General features: G+C 39.6%; 1 protein-coding gene across 1 annotated transcript in view; it reads left to right on the top strand.

Moving 5' to 3' along the window:
* The first annotated feature begins 2,449 nt into the window (after positions 1-2,449).
* Positions 2,450-20,409, top strand: part of ITPRID1 (ITPR interacting domain containing 1) — a 61,361-nt gene continuing 43,401 nt past the window's right edge. The window contains exons 1-7 of the mRNA XM_045006790.1: positions 2,450-2,603; positions 4,600-4,648; positions 6,365-6,408; positions 9,512-9,563; positions 10,399-10,485; positions 11,012-11,214; positions 19,111-19,691. Of these exons, the coding sequence (XP_044862725.1) occupies positions 2,450-2,603; positions 4,600-4,648; positions 6,365-6,408; positions 9,512-9,563; positions 10,399-10,485; positions 11,012-11,214; positions 19,111-19,691 (1,170 nt within the window). The remainder of the gene's footprint in view (positions 2,604-4,599; positions 4,649-6,364; positions 6,409-9,511; positions 9,564-10,398; positions 10,486-11,011; positions 11,215-19,110; positions 19,692-20,409) is intronic.

Here is a 20,409-nt window from a genome sequence, read left to right as displayed (position 1 = left end):
CACCTTGTGTAGTCATTTACACCAGGGGAAAATGGGTACAACACACTCCAGTTTGGATTTGGTAGTATTTTACACCCATTTTGCCCAGGTAAAAAGGACTATACAAAGTGCAGGAGAATCAGGCCCCCGGATACAAAACTTGAAACTAGGCACATTGAACTAAGCTATATCTGAATTTTTGTCCTTCACCCTCAGACATTCTGTGTCACAGCATCTTACCTTCTGTTTCTGCTGGAAATAGTGAAAAAAAAAGAGATCTCCTCTCCACATTGTAAAAGGTATCAGAGGGGTTGCCATATTAGTCTGGATCTGTAAAAGCAGCAAAGAGTCCTGTGGTACCTTATAGACTAACAGACGTATTGGAGCATGAGCTTTCGTGGATAAATACATGCATCCGACGAAGTGGGCATTCACCCACGAAAGCTCATGCTCCGATACTTCTGTTAGTCTATAAGGTGCCACAGGACTCTTTGCTATTGTAAAAGGTGTGGATTTACATCCTTTGTGTGTCCCACTTTCCAAGCATTTTTTTTCCTGACAAGCATAAGATTCCACTTCCTTGCAGACAGTAGTTCCTGTAGTCCCATATCTTCACTATGGGCTCAAGAGCGAGGCAGGCTGTGTAGCCTTGCATGAGTGTAAGGAGACGTTAGATCTCCCTGCCTTATACGCTGGCACAGCCTCTACAGAGGTTGGGCCTGTAGGCATAGGGCTAAGGGGGCACTGCGTGCCCACTTCTCTGCCTCCCCTTCCTCCCCTGCATGGCAGGTAAGCAGAGATGGAAAGGCATAGCTCTGTCCTTCACCCTTGTCTCCCTGCAATGTGTTGGCCAAAACTGTTCACGTAGAGAAGACCTCGCATGTATCCCCCCAGACACTGCTATGTTTCCACGGAGAGAGAGAGGGAGGTCTCTCTGTACCCAGTGTGATTACTCCGGATTATCTTCACTTGGAAACAGAGCCAAATGTTTTTTGCTGTAGGGAATATTTAATTTACTTCCCTCGCAGAGTGCCGGGACTGGGACTGTGCACAAGGTGCGAGTGTGTGGGAGAAATGCTTCATTTGTTCTCTTCTTCCCTCTCTCCATCTCCTTCCCCCACACTATGTCCCTCTCCATTGCCTGCCGTAATTTGGACAAAAGGAGTTTGAATGGACTAGACTCCCTCAAAGAAAAGGTAGGAGCGCACTGGCAGCACAGCGTGGGGAAGCATAAATAGAGGACTTCCCTCTCTGGTTCTTTCGGAAGCACCCAGGTCACCTTAGAAAGGAAAGAACTCAATGGGTAGACCAGGTCATGTAGGCCAATGTTCCATGAATGAGCTTCAGCCAACAACAAAAAAGTGGTTTCAAAGGATGTTAAGATCCCAGTTCATTTACCTTAAAAGCATCCACAAAAGACCCACAACAGAGGGATTTTTTTACAGCCTAGTTACAGACACTTTGCTGAGTAGGCTCCTGCCTTTTCAGTTACATTCAGTTCCAGGCTTATTATGTATAGTTCTAACAGAACAAACTTTGAAAGGAAACTTTGAAAGGAAGCCCCACTGTTGGCTACTTTCCCAATGCCTGCTAAACTGTGCCTTTCTCAAGCCAGTGTTGTTATTGACAAAGAAAAAAAAATCTCCAGATTAATTTAAAAAATGTGAGAGGCAACCTAACCAATGTTCCCCTTCCTCTCCTTTTCTCTCTGTCTCTTATGATAAAAAAAGCTCTTAAAAGCTGCTCTTATGCAGCTTAATCCTCTTCTCGCTTAAAATCTTTGATGCAGTCTGGCCTCCATCTGTCATCTCACACACACACTGAGAAAACAATCTTGTTGAAAATGTGATTCATGACTACAGTGATCTTTGTTAGAACATTGCTGCATTGGAGCTCTGTGGGCAGATTGAACGGCCGCACTTGGAAGGTTAAGTCAGGACCACTTTTTTTTTTTTAACTGCAGACTTAATGGGTGATTTGCTTGACTGAAATGTGGAAGGTTAACAGCTGAACCATGCTAAGCTTGGTAGAGAGTAAGATGTGCCTGCAATGCCCATGGCAAAGATATTTTAAATTTGTATTACAGTAGCACCCAGAGGACCATCTGGGACCAGGGACACATTGTACAGAACACTGTACAAATACATAGTAAGAAACAGTCCCTGCCCCAAAAACCTTACAATTCAAACATATCCGCATTACAGACAGGGAGCTGAGATGCAGAGAGGTGAAGTGACTTGCCCAAGTTCATACAGGAAGTCTATGGTAGAATCAGGCATTGAACTCAAGTATCCTGAATTCCAGTCCAGTGCCTTAAATTCACTGTGGAAATGCAAGCCTCTCCTGCTTGAGCTAAAGGATGAGCTCCGTCTATAGGTTGCTATAGTGTAAAAGAGCCAGGATTTGTTAAATATATTAAACATGCTTTTTTTTGTATCTGTTTTCTTAGCTCACAAATTTGCACCCTGGGATGGCTTCAGAGTCTTACTGTCATGGGACCCGCAGTACCTCTGAAATGAACAAGAGGGATATCCTGTTATTTGCCAAGGCATCATGGACTCACCTGGATGAAGATTCTCTGACTCCAACTGTAGTAGACAACCCTCTTCCTCTTTCACAGCTTGGTGAGATCTGGGAATGGCATTCCTGGGATTCTTAAAAGCCTATTATGACAGAGGATAATGGCATTTTTTCTTGCACTGTAGTGACTGTACTAATGACATGAGTACAAAGGCACACACTGCACTAAAAGATCAGGCTTATAGTCACATAACTACCTTGAAATAATCGTGTCATTTTACAATAATTCCACAGTAGCCAATTTGTAAACAATTACACAGTGGAAACAATTACACAGTAATAAGCATTAATACTATTGCATTATCTCCTCATAACTCTGGTGATACAAGTTATAAACAAGAATGTCACACAGTTTTTCAGTACCAAAGAGCCTTAAGCAGGGGCGGCTCTAGGAATTGCGCCGCCCCAAGCTGGGCAGCATGCCGCAGGGGGCGCTCTGGTGGTCGCCGGACCCGCGGCTCCGGTGGACCTCCTGCAGACGTGCCTGCGGATGCTCCACCGAAGCCGCGGGACCAGCGGACCCGCCGCAGGCATGTCTGCGGGAGGTCCACCGGAGCCGCCTGCCGCCCTCCCGTGGCATGCCGCCCCAAGCATGCGCTTGGCACGCTGGGGTCTGGAGCCGGCCCTGGCCTTAAGTGAGGAGTATATGAATGTACAATAAAAGCAGTCCTTTTATTTTTGTTGGGTTTGCCTAACTGCTATATTTGCCAGTTGCTCCCATTAGATCGATCCCCAGTTTTGTTCCTTCTCTATTCCATATTTCTAGTTATTTTAAGGTTTTATGCTGTCACCTATCACTGTAGGATTTGAGCCCCTTATGTAAAACTGAGAGGAATAGCAAAGTCCTTAATGGGCTTCATGGAGTCCCTGGCACTTCTCCTTTTTCAGGGTGTAAACTGCTTGCAATAAGTTCTTGTTTTGTGACTTTTTAGATTTTATTGATTTACTTTTTAAGACTGATTTGTTTCAGGGTATTTTTTGGTTGGTTGATGTTTATTGGCTAAAAGAGGTATCAGTGTTTTATCTACTATTTTAAAACTATTTTGTTAACCCCAAACCATACACTGCGGAAATGCAGGCCTCTCCCACTTGAGCCAAAGGATGAGCTCTGTCTATAGGCTGATATATTGTGAAACAACCAGGATGTGTCAGATGTATTAAACATGAGTTTCTTTGAATCTGTGTGTGTTGTTTTGGGGTTGGGTTTTTGCTTGTTTGTTTGTTATTGTTGTTTCCATTTTAGGCCCTGATCTGTTAGTGTGCTTGCACAGTGGGAAAAAATGCAAAACAAACCTAGGCCTTCTTTATATTCATGTTACACTGGTTTAATTTGAACAGGCTTTAAACTGATTTAGGCCTGGTCTACGCTAGGAAATTAGGTCAATATAACTGTTTCTCAGGGGAGTGAAAAATCCACACCTCAATTACTGGTTTTGTTAAAAATTTATTTTTGTTGTATTTCTCTGACCATCTCTTATTTATATTTTGGTGAATGCAGTATCTAACATCTGACAGTGCACAAAATTCCGGGGAATACTCTTCCAAAGAACTTTAATCCTAATCCCCTAATTAATTAAAGACTCAGTGGTGACAGCTAGGCTATTTTTTAAACTGATGATTTATCTGAACATCAAGAAGCAAAAAAAAAAAGCATTAATACATATCAGATTTTCATTGTAGCATTTTTAGTGATTAAATAATTGTCTCCCGTGCCTCAGTTTCCCCATATGTAAAATAGGGATAATAATCCTTCCTTTCTCCTACCTTTTTTTCATCTTCTCCATTTAGACTGTACCGTTTTTGGGGCAGGGACTGTCTCTTACTATGTTTTTGTATAGTGCCTACCACAATGGTACGTCATTTACAAAGAACTCAAGTTATTGAAAAGAAATTACTGGCAGTCTTTCCCCGGATGGCTTTTACAAATTATGGGATTAATGGCACTGGGAAATGAAGCAGTTCAGTCACGTGGTAAATGGCTATAAACCATTCAGAAACTGTTGCCAATGATCCTATATCTTTTTTTATTGTTATTTTTAGAAGATTCTAAAGAAGAAAATATTCGCCACTGGTTGGATTCTGGGTTCTTGTAAGTTTTGGTCTTGTTATTGAATAAGTATTTGCTGCATCCTCAAATTATGCCTGTGCACTTACTGATAGCAACAGTAGAGCTGGCCAGGAATTTTCCATTGGGATGATTTTCTGATGAACAATGCAGTTTCTGAAAAATTTTAATTTTCCATTGGAAAAATCAAAACTAAATATCTGATTTTTAGATGTGTTCAAAATGTTTTGTTTTGAATCAATTCAACATTAAACTATATTTCCCTATTTTGGTGCACTGCCTCATGGGAGTTGTAGTGCACTTTCCCATTCTCTCATATGGGTGGGGGGGCTGTACTTCCAATAATGCAATATGGATAACCCTCTGGGCAAACTGTGTGATGCATCATGGGAGTCATGTGATGTAGGTGGATCATGGGAGATGTTCTCTGCCAAGGGAGTCTGGTTTATAGAAAAGAATAGAAGCACCAGACTTCAGTTTCGGAACTGTTGAAATGTTTTGATTCTACAGAAAATGGCAAAGTGAAATGTTTCAACATTTCCAAATCAACATTTTTCAGAATATTTTGTTCCATGAGAAAAAATAAGATTTCGCTGTTTTATCCAATTTGTGATGAAAACAAATTTTGGAATTTTCCATGGGACATGAATTCTGAATTTTGCTCAGTTGTAGCCAATAGCACTGACTAGGTATTTCAGTAGCTAGAACAGGGGTAGGCAACCTGTGGCACGTGTGCTAAAGGGAGCACATGAGCTGATTTTTAGTGGCACTCACACTGTCCGGGTCCTGGCCACTGGTCTGGGGGGCTCTGCGTTTTAATTTAATTTTAAATGAAGCTTCTTAAACATTTTAAAAACCTTATTTACTTTACATACAACAATAGTTTAGTTATATATTATAGACTTATAGAAAGAGACCCTCTAAAAACATTAAAATGTATTACTGGCACGTGAAACCTTAAATCAGAGTGACTAAATGAAGACTCGGCACACCACTTCTGAAAGGTTGCTGACCCCTGAGCTAGAACTACATTCTGCCTCTTCATAGACAGAATTGCACCAGGGAGAAGGAATGGCACAGCCTTAGGAACAGTGTCTGGAGGCATGGTGATGAGTATAAAGGGATGTAAGAAGCATGCCAGCACCTTCTAGGCTTTGTGTGGGCAGGACCATCACCATGGCCTGTCCCACCCAGCCATGCCCCACTTGGTCATTTAGTGCAGTATTGCAAGCTAGTGACCACCCCACCACCTATATTGGATCTAGTGGGAATCAGATTATGGCTGCCTCCGGTTTGGGTGCACTAAAAAGGGTAAGGCTTTGTTCAATCTCTTCCCTCACTAGTCCATGTGGACAGGGGAAGCCATAATTTTAGTCTTTGATAGATTTAGCACCATAAACTGCAGGCTTTACTTAGGCAAAATTTTAAGGGACATAAACAGAGGCTTTGTCCATAGCAAGGGCTGCAAGATTGGACCCTTAGTGCTTAATTAAGGTCTCTGAATTTTGGGGAGTGGGGGAGGGGGCATGTACTGGTAGAAATTAAGTTGGGCACAGGGAGCATTTTCCTCACCACCATACATACATGGCAGCTCTAATATACATTGAATGCCTAGTGCTGTACTTTTCTATGAAACTACATCTCCCAACCATATCTATTTAATGACGGAGCAGCTGAGTATCATGCTTTTTATGGAGATTTAATTCCTTCTTTTTAAAAAACCACATCTTATATTTACAGCTTATCTACAAGTGAAGATTTACAACAAGACAGAGAAAAAGCAGGTAAAACAATAAAAAATCTGGGAGATCTGCCTCTCTGGGCTAAGGATTAACTAGCGCATCCATGATTAATAAACAATCAGTAGACCTTTCACCATTTGTCTTGTTCCTCTGAAGAGTTGTTCATTTGTACAATACTAAAAGGCACAGCTCTCCGTTTGTCTTTGCATCTGCTGTGTAGAGCCTTTCATCCATAGGTAAACTCTCCGTTCCTTCTCCCTCTGGAGTCTCAATCAGAAGACCCCCAAATTAGTACTCAGCAGAGACCTCTTTAATCTCCAGATCCTCAGCGGATGTAAATTTATGCATCTCCACTCAAGTCAATGGAGATACCTATGCAGATTTCTACCAGTGGATGATCTGGCCCACCACGTTTTTGTGGTATTTGATTTGATCTGCTTTAATTCTTGCTTTGATTGTGACATCTCTCCTAATGTACTTGTTAACTAAGGGTAACAGATCTCTGGGTTATGTCAATGATGGGGGAACATGAAGGGGAGCCAAAGAAACCCAACCCCTTGTTCCCTCTCAGATATGTAAGTCCACCAAAGCTTTCAAATCTTGAGTACCTACTGTGGATCCAAATAACTGCTTAATAATGCTGCTCACATTCTAACATGGTATTCTCAACTTCCTATTTGCTCAAAATTAAGAGGTATAGAACTTAAAAATGAAAATTCCTCTTATCGTCTCTTAATATCCAGCATTTTCTGTGCTGCTAAAGTGTCCTAGTCCCTCCCTGCAAAATGTATTCTTTACTGAACATATGTAAGTACATCTTTGCCTGTGAACACAGCACCAACTAGCACTGTTGTTGGCTTAGAAAAACCTTATTGTTTTTTTGTTGTTGTCATAAGCTTTTTCTGACTGATTTCTAAAGGGAATTATTTTCCCAAAAGTATATTCCAGCTCAGTAATCAGATGAAATGTTTTCAGAGTCTAGAATAAACGCATTTTTAGAGATCAGAAAGCATACCTACTGTACCACACTACTTTATGGCCTCTTAGTTTGAGAATTTGTAGGTTCTCTTTCTATACATCCCCTTACAATCGCACTCTGCCAGTTTGCAGATCTTCTGATTAAGGCTCAAGAAGGAAAGGGAAGTGGAGAGCTCACCTATGGATGAAAGTCTACTCAGCAGGTTCCCTCAGATGCAAAGATAAATAGTTCTATGTTGTGTCTAAGCCTGTTGCTGACAGACTAGTTATGTTCCATGGCTACTCAACACACCAAAAGCTACAATCATTTCAAATTAACATGCAGCCGCAGCTTCCACAGTGCTGTACTTTTACATTGGTGGTCCATGTGTTTGTTTCAATCCCAGTAATACATGCTATTGAGAAGTTTACTATAATGTTAAATTTCTGTTGGCAGGGCATCAAGTTCTTTTGGAAGGAAAAGTTGGCAAGCCCTATCAAGGAAGAATTCTAATAACTTCCCACATCTTTTTCTTTTGCCTTTGACAGGCACCCAGCATTTTTATAATGCATCTCCAGCTTTTGATTGCATGAAACCGGAAAAGAGTATACGTTGTGTCATGAGACGAGTAGCAGATTCTTGTTCAAATGGAGCACAGAGTTCACTATTAGAGGTTCTGGTTTATGTTGCCATAGCAATTACAGAATGCCAACATCCTTTTTGTTCATAATTTTGGTGGTTATCCTTGCAGTGAGTAAACCACAAGAATTTGTGTTAGGATTTATGAGCAGGAAAGTAATCCAGTAGAGAACAAGAGAGGATGATTTTTCCTTTCTTTGTAGAGAAAGCTTTGTTAATAGAAAGCAAATATTTAAATCTCGAGAAAAGAGGTAAAAAGATATTGGCATGTGCCACAGAACGACATCTATTGTTAACCACGGGAAAATATTCTGCCCCAACTTCCAAGCAGCAAGGAAGATTTTGAATCCATGAGTGTGTTATTTCATTGTTGGGAGGAGCAATGAGTTATACTGACATAGCACACTGTATCCTAATCTCACTTATTTACAGTAGTGAGCAAGTTTATTAGATGGTATAAACAAAGTGTAGCTTATAACTTCTCTCTGTAGCACCTTGGAACTCCAGAAACCAGTGTTCAGTACTTCCAGTTCCTAGCCAGACTATTTCTCTAACAAAAACTGTTTCAGCTGCTTTGTTACTGTTTTAGCTCCTCCCCAAACACATTACAGATTTGATCCAAAACCTAGTGGAGTCAATGGAAAGACTTGCATTGACTTCACTGGGCATTGGATCCGATGTTACGAGCTTGTCTACACTGGAAAGTTATACCCGTATAAGATAAAGTGTGAATTTAAATGGATATAGTTATGCTAGTAATAACCCCTGTGTGGATACTCTTACCCCTACAAAAATTTAGCCCTCCTGATTCAGGTGACAATCAAAACTTCAACAAAGCTTGGGGATCAGAATCTGGGTTAATCCTCAGCTTGGACAGGTGTGTCTTTGGGGATCTTTACAACAAAAAAGGAAACTCATTTAAGAATCCTTCCACATAAATATAAGGAGTTTGGTATATACTGTTAATGGTGCACCACATCCAAAAACATCTCAACAGTCAACCTGTGGAACTCTTTGCCAGAGGATCTTGTGAAGGCCAAGACTATAACAGGGTTCAAAAAAAGAACTAGATAAGTTCATGGAGGATAGGTCCATCAATGACTATTAGCCAGGATTGGCAGGGATGGTGTCCCTAGCCTCTGTTTGCCAGAAGTTGGGAATGGGCGACAGGGGATGGATCACTTGATGATTACCTGTTCCGTTCATTCCCTCTGAAGCACCTGGCATTGGCCACTGCTGAAAGACAGTATACTGGGCTAGAGGGACATTTGGTCTGATCCAGTATGGCCGTTCTTATGTTATCTATTTTCCTTACCACTGAACCCAATTCAGTGCTTGGGTAGGTTGATCATCAGTGGCTAACATGCTCTGTGGGGTCCTATCTCACATCTGTGTGACAATGAAGTTAAAGTTTTCACATATTTGCTGCTTTTGCTAAAATAACATGGTCATGCAATAAAATAAATCTTACGTTTGTTCTTGTCTGACAACATTTCTGTCCTGAGCGGCATTAGGAGTACAAATATAATTGTATTTTCTTATTTGCAGTTTCCTTGGCTAACCCAGGAATGGTGCAAATGACTGTGCAAAGCTATATGAGGTAGGTTTCAGACAATGCATGGCTGTATTAGATATAAAGGAAGGAATTTTATATTTAATATTTTCAAAGAAACCACAAAGTTTTTTCTGTAGATAGTTGTTTTGGTTTTTTTAACATTAGTACCTTAGTTCAAGACATAAGCAAAATTTCAATCTTGTTTAAGATGTATCTTGTGGGGCAGTTTGGAAGGATAGAGAATGGACCAACTTTTCATCCATAACTATATTAATGATCCTAATCACCTTAGGTATATATGAGTAAAGCGAAGTCCATCTATTACAGCAGCATTAAAGTTGTACCTTAGAAAAAAACTACCAGATTACAGAATATTCATTCTACAATGAATAGCTCCTTAAAAACAGGCATTATTATCCAGATTGTTCGTTACAAATACAGTCAGAAACCTTAACTATGTAAAGAACTGAGATGTAATTTGAAATGTAGTTCCTGCTGTTGCTACTTAGTGAGCCTATTCTATCTGAAACTTTGTTAACAGCAATTATATCCTTTAGAAGTAGGTGGCTAGAGAAACTGTGCTCCCTAAAGGTTCCCCAAAGATTCACCATCTGTCAAAAGCGAGACATTCTGCCACCTTTATAATTAGCATTTACTGGTACCTAACACCTACATTCTAACACCTACTGTAACATACTGTTCTTGAGAATAAGTGTATTGCCACAGTATCATACATGCTCTTCTTCTAAGGCCTTGATATTATGTATCATTATAAACTAAGACAAAATGCAAATGTTTACGCTGGAAAAAAATCATAATGACATCCCAAAGGACCCCAAGAGTAAACACGCTTCATTGTTACTTTTTCCAACTCCTGTAGATCTCTGCATCAGTTTTCAGAAACTCCTGTTATGTCAAGATGGAACAGTTTCAACTCGACCCATTCTCTTACTAGTGCACCGAAAAGGTTAGTAGTTTCCAGATATTTTCAATCCAAAGAGATAGGGATTAGTCCCGTTTAGAGACTGACAAATATATGAGGATTAAAAACCCAATAAATGGAGTGTAAAGAAATAAAGATACATGACACCCAATCTTGCTCTCATTGAAGTTAATGGGAGTTGTCTCATTCACTTCAATGAGAACAAAATGGCCCTCCACTGATTAGTAGGCACCTGATACAAAGCTTTCCATTGACATCAGAGGTGAGTATTGAGGCATGTTTGTGAGCCAATGTGAGGAAGGCTGAATTGCTGTAGCATGCTGAGTACTCTAGATCTGCCTTATCTTTCCAATCTAATGCATCCCTGGGGGAAAAAAATCATGTCTCTCTGAACTGTAAGAATATAACTAGCACTAATGGAGTAGTGTGGGGAGAGTGAGATGGAGGAAGGAAATAGAATTTCTGAGCAAAGGCAAAACCATGTAATAGCTAAACACAAAGAAGGGTGATGTCAGGACAGTGATATGAATTGTCTTTGTTTTATCCACAGCATCACTGAATGGTTGGAGCTCTGGGAAAAGGATCCAGTTGAGATTCTGCTGGATTTGGGGTTTGGAACAGAAGAACCTGACATTTGCACTAAAATCCCTTCTCGATTCATTAGTAATGCTTCCGTAGCAAAAGGAATCAACATCCGAGTCTTTCTGGAAGCTCAAAAGCAGCGTATGGACATTGAGAATCCCAATTTATATGGTAAGTGTTCGTCAGAGATGCAACAACAGCAAATAAAGTGGGGGTAGTAGAGGCAGGGAGAGGACCTTGAGAGGGAAAATTAATGAGACCTGGGACCATATTCAGGGGACATAAACACAGTTCTGCAAACTTACAGCATAACTTCTTCCTGACATGGTTAATACAATTATGACTTTTAACTGTATCTTACCAGGTCTTCTAACATAACTGTTTTTATAGGGTAAAAAGGCCCTAAGATGTAATATCATGCACTGTGCACTTCACAGATAAGGTCTTTACACCAAAGGAGAACCATGATAAAGCCATGTTAGAGTTTTTTTGTTTTTAAGCATAGGTCTGGGAGACACATATTTGGACAATCAGTGTTTTAACATATTTGCACCTAGTGTTATTCTGTTTTCCAAGGATATTGAAAATGTGAAAGGATTCAGAAAAGAGCAATAAGAATAATTTGAGGACTGGAAAACCTGGTTTAGAGTGAGAAACTTAAGAAGATCAATCCATGTAACTAATCAAAGAGCGGGTTAAGAGGTGGCTTGATCACAGTCTAAAGGTACATATGTGGAAGATATGATGTGGAAGAGAAGATTTCAACAATCTACCTACCAATGTGGTATTTTGAAGTCTTTAAATGAAGATTGAAGGGTCTTTCTAAAAAATATGTTCTAGCTCAAATTGAAGTTATGGTCTTGATGCAGAAATTACTTGATGGAATTCACAGGCTTGTCTTTTGCAGGAATTCAGACTGGATGATCATAATGTTCCCTTCTGGCCTTACAATCAGTTACTCTTTAGTATAGATAGGATTTTAGGATTATGACCACACTTTGTAATCTCTATGGTCCAATTTCTAATACAAATTCCCCCATATTTATGCTGAAGACTACCTAACTCAGATAATAGTCCCACTGAAGCCAATGGAGTGACATATGAAGAAGTGTTAAAGTATCTACCATGAGTAAAGCTACCAAAATCTGGACCCATGTTTCTTAGTATAATTCAAGTAACTGGTGTTTTATGCCCCATAAATACCAAAGGTAGATAGATCACTTCACTACGTCACTTATCTTTACTCACTCCTGTCTTGTTGCCCTTTCTCATGCAATTAGGAATGCTCTGTGGTGTCAAGATACTGCAATCCATCTTCTTCCAACACCCTCCCAGCACTACACCCTGCCACTAGCAGAGCGGTGAGAATCTGTTCTTTAGGCTCAACATTAGAACTGGTTGACATTTTTCAAATTTGGAAATTACAGATTTTGATTTTTTCAAAGGAAAGGGGGATTTTTTTCACACTGCCCTCCTTTTTTCTACCAACTTTATTCAGTACATATGCCACACACAACTGATCACACAATTCCCTTCCTCCTCCTGTTGCTCAGACACCCCTTCCATTTTTTTTTTAATCTGGACTACACTTCCCAGGTCTGCAATTCTTATTCTTGCACAGCTTCCACTCCTATCTGCTGCACACTGATAGCCAGATGACCCTCAAGAGTTTCAGTTTGCTCCTGAGATGCTCATTGAGGCAGGATCTTATACATGTTGGCTGCCTTCCTATTCAGAAACTTCATCAAGTAAGCATCCAACGAATTGGGTATTCACCCACGAAAGCTCATGCTCCAAAACGTCTGTTAGTCTATAAGGTGCCCAGGACTCTTTGCTGCTTTTATCAAGTAAGCAGTACATGATCGAATGAGAAATGCAACAGAAATGTCCACCCTTACAGAAAATGTTTCATAGACCTGTGTGCCCATCTAAAAGTTTACAGCAAACCCACACATCAGCGAGATTGGTGTGTGAGCGAGGGAACTCCCCAGATGGAGGAGAGGAGAGGGAAAGAAGAAAATCAGTGAGAGTGAAAGGAGGGAGTGAGGAGGAAGGGCAGATTAAAGGAGGAGAAGAAAAGTGGAAGAGTGAAGGAGAAGAGGAAAAGAGATCAGAATGAAAGAGCAAAGGATTAAGAGCTAGCTTGGGAGAGAGGAAAGGAGTGGATGTCAGAGGAGGAAGCGATATGTCTGTCTGACTAGGCACAGTGGTCTCTCTAGGGTTGTCGTTGGTTTTTTAAAATCTCCCAGCTATTAATTTCCCAGTGAAGTCTTTTCTATTTGGGTTTCCCTGTTGGTGGCTGTGGTGGGAGAATAAACTGTGGGTTTGGCTTCCACAGTAAAGTTAGATTTCTTATTTTTCTGCATTTCTAGATCAGTTTAATGGCTGATCTGACCTTTTCAAATGCATTTGCGGCTCAGTTGGTGTATTATTTGTTGATGCTTCTGTTTGATTGGTGATAATTGATTTTTCTGTATAGTCACTGAGCCAGATTTTCAAGAGCTCAGCAATCCTTTGGGCATCTAAATAAAAGCCAGAGGTGAAATCCTGGCTCCATCTAAATCAATGGCCAAACTCCCATTCGCTTCAATGGAGCCAAGGTTTCAGCTCTGATTTTTCAGAATAGCTCAGCAGCCAGCAGCTCCCATTGTGACACAGATGGCCAGATTTTTAGAAGAGCAAAGAACCAAAAATGCTGAGCTGTTTTGAAGATCTAGCTACTTATTGTGGTGTGTAAATAGGAGCTGAACTCTTTAGAAAATCTAGCTAGTTCAAGTCATCCTCAGATAGGAAAGGACTTTGCTGGGAATGAATAGCCAGAAAACACAAGTCTTTAGAAGAAGAAAAACATGTCAGTCGAATTTCTCTCCTTTCTCACTCACTCCATTTCCCGTCTGTTTTCCTCTTCCACTTTTATGATTCTCTGTGCATGTCTGATTTGAGAAACTTTATAGTTTGTACTCATGGATCATCAATATGGAGGTTCCCCAAGTTATTCTGTATCATATTCTGCATATGTTAAATACGGCATTTCTGAAGCTCTTCTAAATATCCCTGAAAGATAGTTTAATATTTTGATGATAAAATCCAGAGTTCAATATATTTATTGTGTGACTCACTGGAACAGAGGAGAGGTTGCTTAAAGAGAAGGAGGGCATATGTGTTAAGATCCATCATCAGTTCCTGTTTTGTTTTAAATTCCTAGAGCTGTTCAAATATTAGAATTTCTGTCCCAGGGAAAATCACAATACACCAAAATTTGTTAATGTCAATATTTTTTGTGAGATCGAAAGTTCAAAAAATTATTATTCAGAAAGGTCAAAACATTTCATTTCAACATATTTGATCTAAGGCTGTCAAGCAATTAAAAAAATTAATCAAGATTAATCGTGTGATTAATCGCATGGTTAAACAATAATAGAATACCATTTATTTAAAAAAATTTGGATGTTTTCTACATTTTCAAATATATTGATTTCAATTACAACATAGAATACAAAGTGTACAGTGCTCACTTTATAGTTATTTTTATTACAATTGTTTACACTGTAAAAAAACAAAACAAATCGTATTTTTCAATTCACCTAATACAAGTCTTGTAGTGCCATCTCTTTATCATGAAAGTTGAACTTACAAATGTAGAATTATATACAAAAATATCTGCATTCCAAAATGAAATAATGTAAAATTTTAGAGCCTGCAAGTCCACTCAGTCCTACTTCTTGTTCAGCCAATTATTCAGACAAACAAGTTTGTTTATATTTGCAGGACATAATGCTGCCCGCTTCTTGTTTACAATGTCACCTGAAAGTGAGAACAGGCAATCTCGTGGCCCTGTTGTAGCTGGCGTCACAAGATATTTATGTGCCAAATGCGCTAAAAATTCATATGTCCCTTCATACTTCAACCACCATTCCAGGGGACATGCATCCATGCTGATGATGCGGACTGATGCATGTTCACTTTCATTATCTGAGTCAGATGCTACCAGCAGAAGGTTGATTTTCTTTTTTGGTGGTTCAGGTTCTGTAGGTTCTGCATTGGAGTGTTGCTTTTCTAAGACTTCTGAAAGCATGCTCCGCACCTCATCCCTCTCAGATTTTGCAAGGCACTTCAGATTCTTAAACCTTTATCGCCTCTAAATGTAAACAAACTTCTTTGTTTTAGCGATTGGCTGAACAAGAAGTAGGATTGAGTGGACATGTAGGCTCTGAAGTTTTACATTGTTTTGTTTTTGAGTGCAGTTATGTAACAAAAAAAGCTACATTTGTAAGTTGCACTTTCACGATAAAGAGATTGCACTACAATACTTGTATGAGGTGAATTGAAAAATACTATTTCTTTTGTTTATCATTTTTGCAGTGCAAATATTTGTAATAAAATAATATACACTTTGATTTCAATTACAACACAGAATACAATATATATGAAAATGTAGAAAAACATCCAAAATATTTAATAAATTTCAGTTGGTATTCTATTGTTTAACAGTGCGATTAAAATTGCGATTAATGGTGATTAATTTTTTTAATCACAATTAATTTTTTGAGTTAATTGCCATTAATCAACAGCCCTAATTTGATCCAAAGAAAACATTTCAACATTCATAAATCTAAAAAAATTCCTTTCATTTTAATACTCATCTGTGTCCTCCTGAGCTTCTGTGGTGCCTCATGGGAGTTGTAGTTTGGGTGCCTCATGCACCCATTCTTTTTTATGGTCTGGAGTCCCCAGCCAGACTACATCTTTAACATATACTGTGGTCTTATGACTCCCATGATCCATCACAGCAGTTCAATCAGAGGGGAGACTGCAGTGCATCATTGTAGAGCTGATTTGAAATGAAGCATTTCGGTTCGACAAACCAAGACGACATGAACCAAAATTAAATATTTCATTTTGATTTTCAAAAGGGTAAATAAAAATTTAGATTTTGCTTAATTTTTTTAAATGGAAATATTTTTACAGAAACTGCATGTTCCATTTAAAAAACATTTTGTTGGAAAATTTCCAGTCGCCACTAAAACCGCCAAAGGCCCCTTATTCATGTCCGTGATGGCCACTTATGAGATTCGAAATCCTTATAGCACAGTCTTCTAGACAATTTACCTTGGGATTTAGGTAAAGATAAACTAAAATGTTGAAGACCTGACCTTACAAATTCTTAGACACTGACCAAATTACAGATGCTATGTAACTGAGTCAGTGGGCTTGTTTGCAACATAATTATCCTGAGACAATTACAACACAACTTCAAATTCTAGTGTCTCATCTCTATTCCTTAAGGCAGGGGTAGTCCAGGTCCAAATTTCTTGGTCAAAGTATAGTCAAGGTCCGGGCTCCAGAGAAAATAATAAAAAAACAATAACAATGATAAGTAGTAAATAAAAAGATTTCGGGGTTAATTCAAAAAGCATCTGGTGGTCTGGATTTGGCCCGCAGTCCACCTAATAACTACCCCTGACTTAGTCTCATCTATATTACAGATTTCAGCTGTGTTGTAAATGGCTGTGGGGATAACTGTACTGTTATCAGGATCTCACAGCTATAATGTGAATAGGCCCTGATTCACATGAGTAGTCTAATTGTCTTCAGTGGGATTGCATGCATGTGCAAGAATTACTTGAGTGAGTGCGGATTGGCAGAGTTGAGTCCTTAGTATTTAGGAAAAAAGCTAAACGCTCTGTAAGTAATGTGGGCTAAATTCAGACCTGCTCATCTTACTCACATGTTTAAACATTACTCCTGGGAGTATTAAGGATTAAGCAATGAGCAATGTTAGCCTGATGTGGTTCCTCCAGTGACTTGGCTGAAGTCGGTGTAGTTACACAAGGGGTGGATTTGACCCTGTGCATTGATTACATTCACAATTAGTGAATTATTCTTTGCTTCTCTTTTTCCTCATCATTTGATTCGTTCATTAGCTGTCAGAAACTGCGGTCGTTTTTGGCACGTTGTTTTGCTTTTGCAGTCTATTTCAAACTATAAAAGGTGGTTCTGATTTAAATTAGAAACGTTAGACCATTCTGTCACTAATAATTCAGAAGAGATTAGAAGTTGGCATTTTTACATGCTGACATGGTTAACAGCCTAACAATGTACAATACTGAGGATATATGTTTTATTCGGGGAATATGTGATGGCATCATTGATATGCAAAGCCATGAATGAGTCATACCATCATCCCAAACTCATGCCAATAAAACCTTTATATCACAAAATACCACTGTGTACTCTGTATGCTGGTAGATCCAATTACTAGTTTTTAACCGGAGCTAGTGAGAGCTTTGTCATCATCCTTAAAAAGCTTTGGGATGGCAAAATCCTCCTCTGAAGCTAAAAATCAGGCAGTGTTTGGAAAAACATGAGTCTGAGAGAGAAATAGTAACAGTCAGGAATTATATGTCATGATACTGGTCCCTCATGCAGAGGCCCAGCTCAGATCCATGTTAAATATCCCCTTGTTGTCTAATCATCAGTGAAGCGGCTCTAACAGGCTGCATGCAGAATATATGCAATAAATTTGGCTGCTCACTAGGAGAAACGGAAGCCAAGAATGTTAGAACTTTGCCATCTTATTCTCCTTAGTGAATTTCTCAAGGAATCAGGAGCCCTTTTGACATTTTCATTGCCTCAGGAAGGGTTTGGGGCACAATATACAGGCAGATGTGTTGTAGCTCCTTTTATCAATAACCTGAAAACATTTTACAATGATGGAAATCTCCAAAATTCTTTGGGTTATTTTTTTTTTATAAAACAGATGAAAATTTAAAACATTTCCCTTTAGCTGTTATGCTGTGGAATAGTATTCGCCAGCAAATTACAGAGACTTAATAAGCTTAACAAGCTGTGGGAACCTTATTAAACTTCTGTGTGTGTGCATTCTGCTGTGTCTGTGGAGGACAATGCACTTCTTGCTTTCTGTTGCTCTGAAAACAAGAACAGAGCCTTTAGGGGTTGTATTGGTTAATACAGTGAACTATTTATTGAAATAAATTACAGTACTTAATCGCTACCAGTTAAAGGGTTTATACATTTACAGAAGTCTTGGATAACAGCCAACTGTAAATATTGTCTCATCTATATAACTGTACTGATCTGATACCTTTATTCACAGTGAGTAGCGCCGTACTCTGGGTAGAGCAATTAAGCTCAGTGGAGTGACTCATAGTACAAATCGCTATTCAGTCGTAATACTGGAATCAGATCCGGCTTATGGTATTTGAGAACTTGAGGCTTGATTCTGCAGTCCTTAATTATGCTGAGTGGTATTAACACAAGTAGACCCAATGAGCTCAATGAAACTGTTTCTATAAGTACTACCTGATTTAAGAGTTGCACAATCAAGCCATTATAACCCTGATCCTAAACCCATTTGAAGTCAATGGAAAGACTGGTTGACTTCAGTGAACTTTGGATCAGGCCCTTAATGTGTTCATTAACAGTGAAAAGTTTTAAAATTAATTATGCTCCAGAAGGTAGTCAATTGTTTCAAATATACAATTCATCTTAATTCACATACATGTAACATGCATGGCCCCAATTTAGCAAAGCACTTAAGCACATGTTTATCTTTAAGCACCTAAATCCATCCTTTTTCAACAAAACATTTAGGGAGTGATTCTTATTTACACTAAGGGCCCTTTAAGTCTGTGTTAACTACCAGCATGGAGTATTGGGCCCATAGTGTAGCTCAGAAAAATGCTCTTTAAAGTTCAGTTTATGCACATGTTTAAATTCTTTGCTGAATCTTTGAGTTTCAAGTTAGGCTCCCAAAGCTATATTCATGCAGCTCTCTCTGTACACCCTGCAAATGTTGGTTGCAGAACTTTGGAAACCACTCTTCAAAATGTGGCCTTTAAAATATGGGTTAAAAAAGAAGCCATTCATTTCCCAAAGGAGCCTGTTGTTTGAAGAATTCCCAGCCTCTCTGAAGAAAAGCAGAGGGGAAAGGCTGAACCACCTTGACAACTGTGTGTAGCCTGATAGTGTTAGTTTAGATCATGACTGCATTATTCTTTTCTGTTTTAACAATGGATCTTTTCATCCCTTTTCATCAAACTCAAGGACGTTTTCGACAACTGGAAGTCTTGGATCATGTGACTAGTGCCTTCTCCTCTTTGCTGAATGGTGTTAACACCCAGCAACAGAAATCAGAGGAGAGTAATGGGGAAGAAAAGAGCATGACGGACATTGAGAGGGACAAAGCTGAGGCCACACGAGCCAAGCGGAGAAGGCTAGGTCATCTTCTGAGAAAAGCTTCTAGACAGGCAACAATACTTCAAAGGAGTGCTCAGGCTTCTGGAAATTCCGATTCATTCAAGGATAGAGAAGAACAGTCTCCCACCTATGCTGAGATGGACCGGCGCACAGCAATCAGGACAGGCTTTTCCGAAAATAATACCTTGGTGGGTCTGACAGAGGAACAATCTTCCACTGAGGATGATGCACTGACATTATCACAGGCTCCAACAGGGAAATCTCAGGTTTATTCATATATACCTATAAAGCAGCCCCAGCTTCCTTCTGCATCAGAGATGGCTATCAAAGACAGACCAAGGAAGGAGTCCAATTTGCTCTTGACCCACACGCTCAGAAGGGTGTCGGGTCTAAAGGGCAAGCCTCCAGATTCATTTGAAATGGAAGAGGTAAGGTAGATTTCTGTGTACTGTATAAGGACAATGTGCATGTACAGATGGTAAATACCAGTATAGATCTGGCTTCTCTCGTCCAGCATGAGAGCTAAAGTAGAATGTTTTCAAACATCATATCCCCGCACCAGGGAGAGAAGCCAGACCCCTTTCTCTGTGTGTTACAGACTGTTTTAAGATTTTCAATTTAGGTTAAAACTATTGTCAAAAAATTTGGCACAGGTGTTTTACAAAAAAACTTCAATGGTGTCAACAAGTACTGTTGTATAAAATGCCAATGTGCTTTCCAGCAGTTGTTCCTTAAGCTCTGTGTCCTAAAAACGAGCTCATTCAAAGCAATAGCTTGTCCTCTGATCCACATTCCATGGAATGGCTCTAGTCCCTGATGTTCTGCTGTCAATACATTTTAGGAGCAATGGGAAGCAGATCAGGAATAACCTGGAATATTTGTCAATCCTAGTCTTATATAAGAACAGTGTGCAGTTGCAACAGTGGGATCAGCTGGAGTGTGTCTGGTCCCATTGCTGCAGAAAGAGGTCCAGAAAGGCTACTGCCCCATACTGGCAATTCTAATAGGATGCACAGAGGAGCAGGCTTATCTTCCCAGCCACCCAAAGACTAAAGATAGAGGAAGGAGGCCAACTATTACAGTCTCCCTGAAGAATCAAGGAAATGGGGAGAGGAAACAGCTAGCAACCAACTACAGACATTTGGA

This window comes from Mauremys mutica, chromosome 2 (assembly GCF_020497125.1).
Source record: "Mauremys mutica isolate MM-2020 ecotype Southern chromosome 2, ASM2049712v1, whole genome shotgun sequence".
Classification (NCBI taxonomy): Eukaryota; Metazoa; Chordata; order Testudines; family Geoemydidae; genus Mauremys; species Mauremys mutica.
The sequence above is the reverse complement of the archived record's forward strand: the minus strand, read 5'-3'. Positions and strand labels throughout refer to the sequence as shown.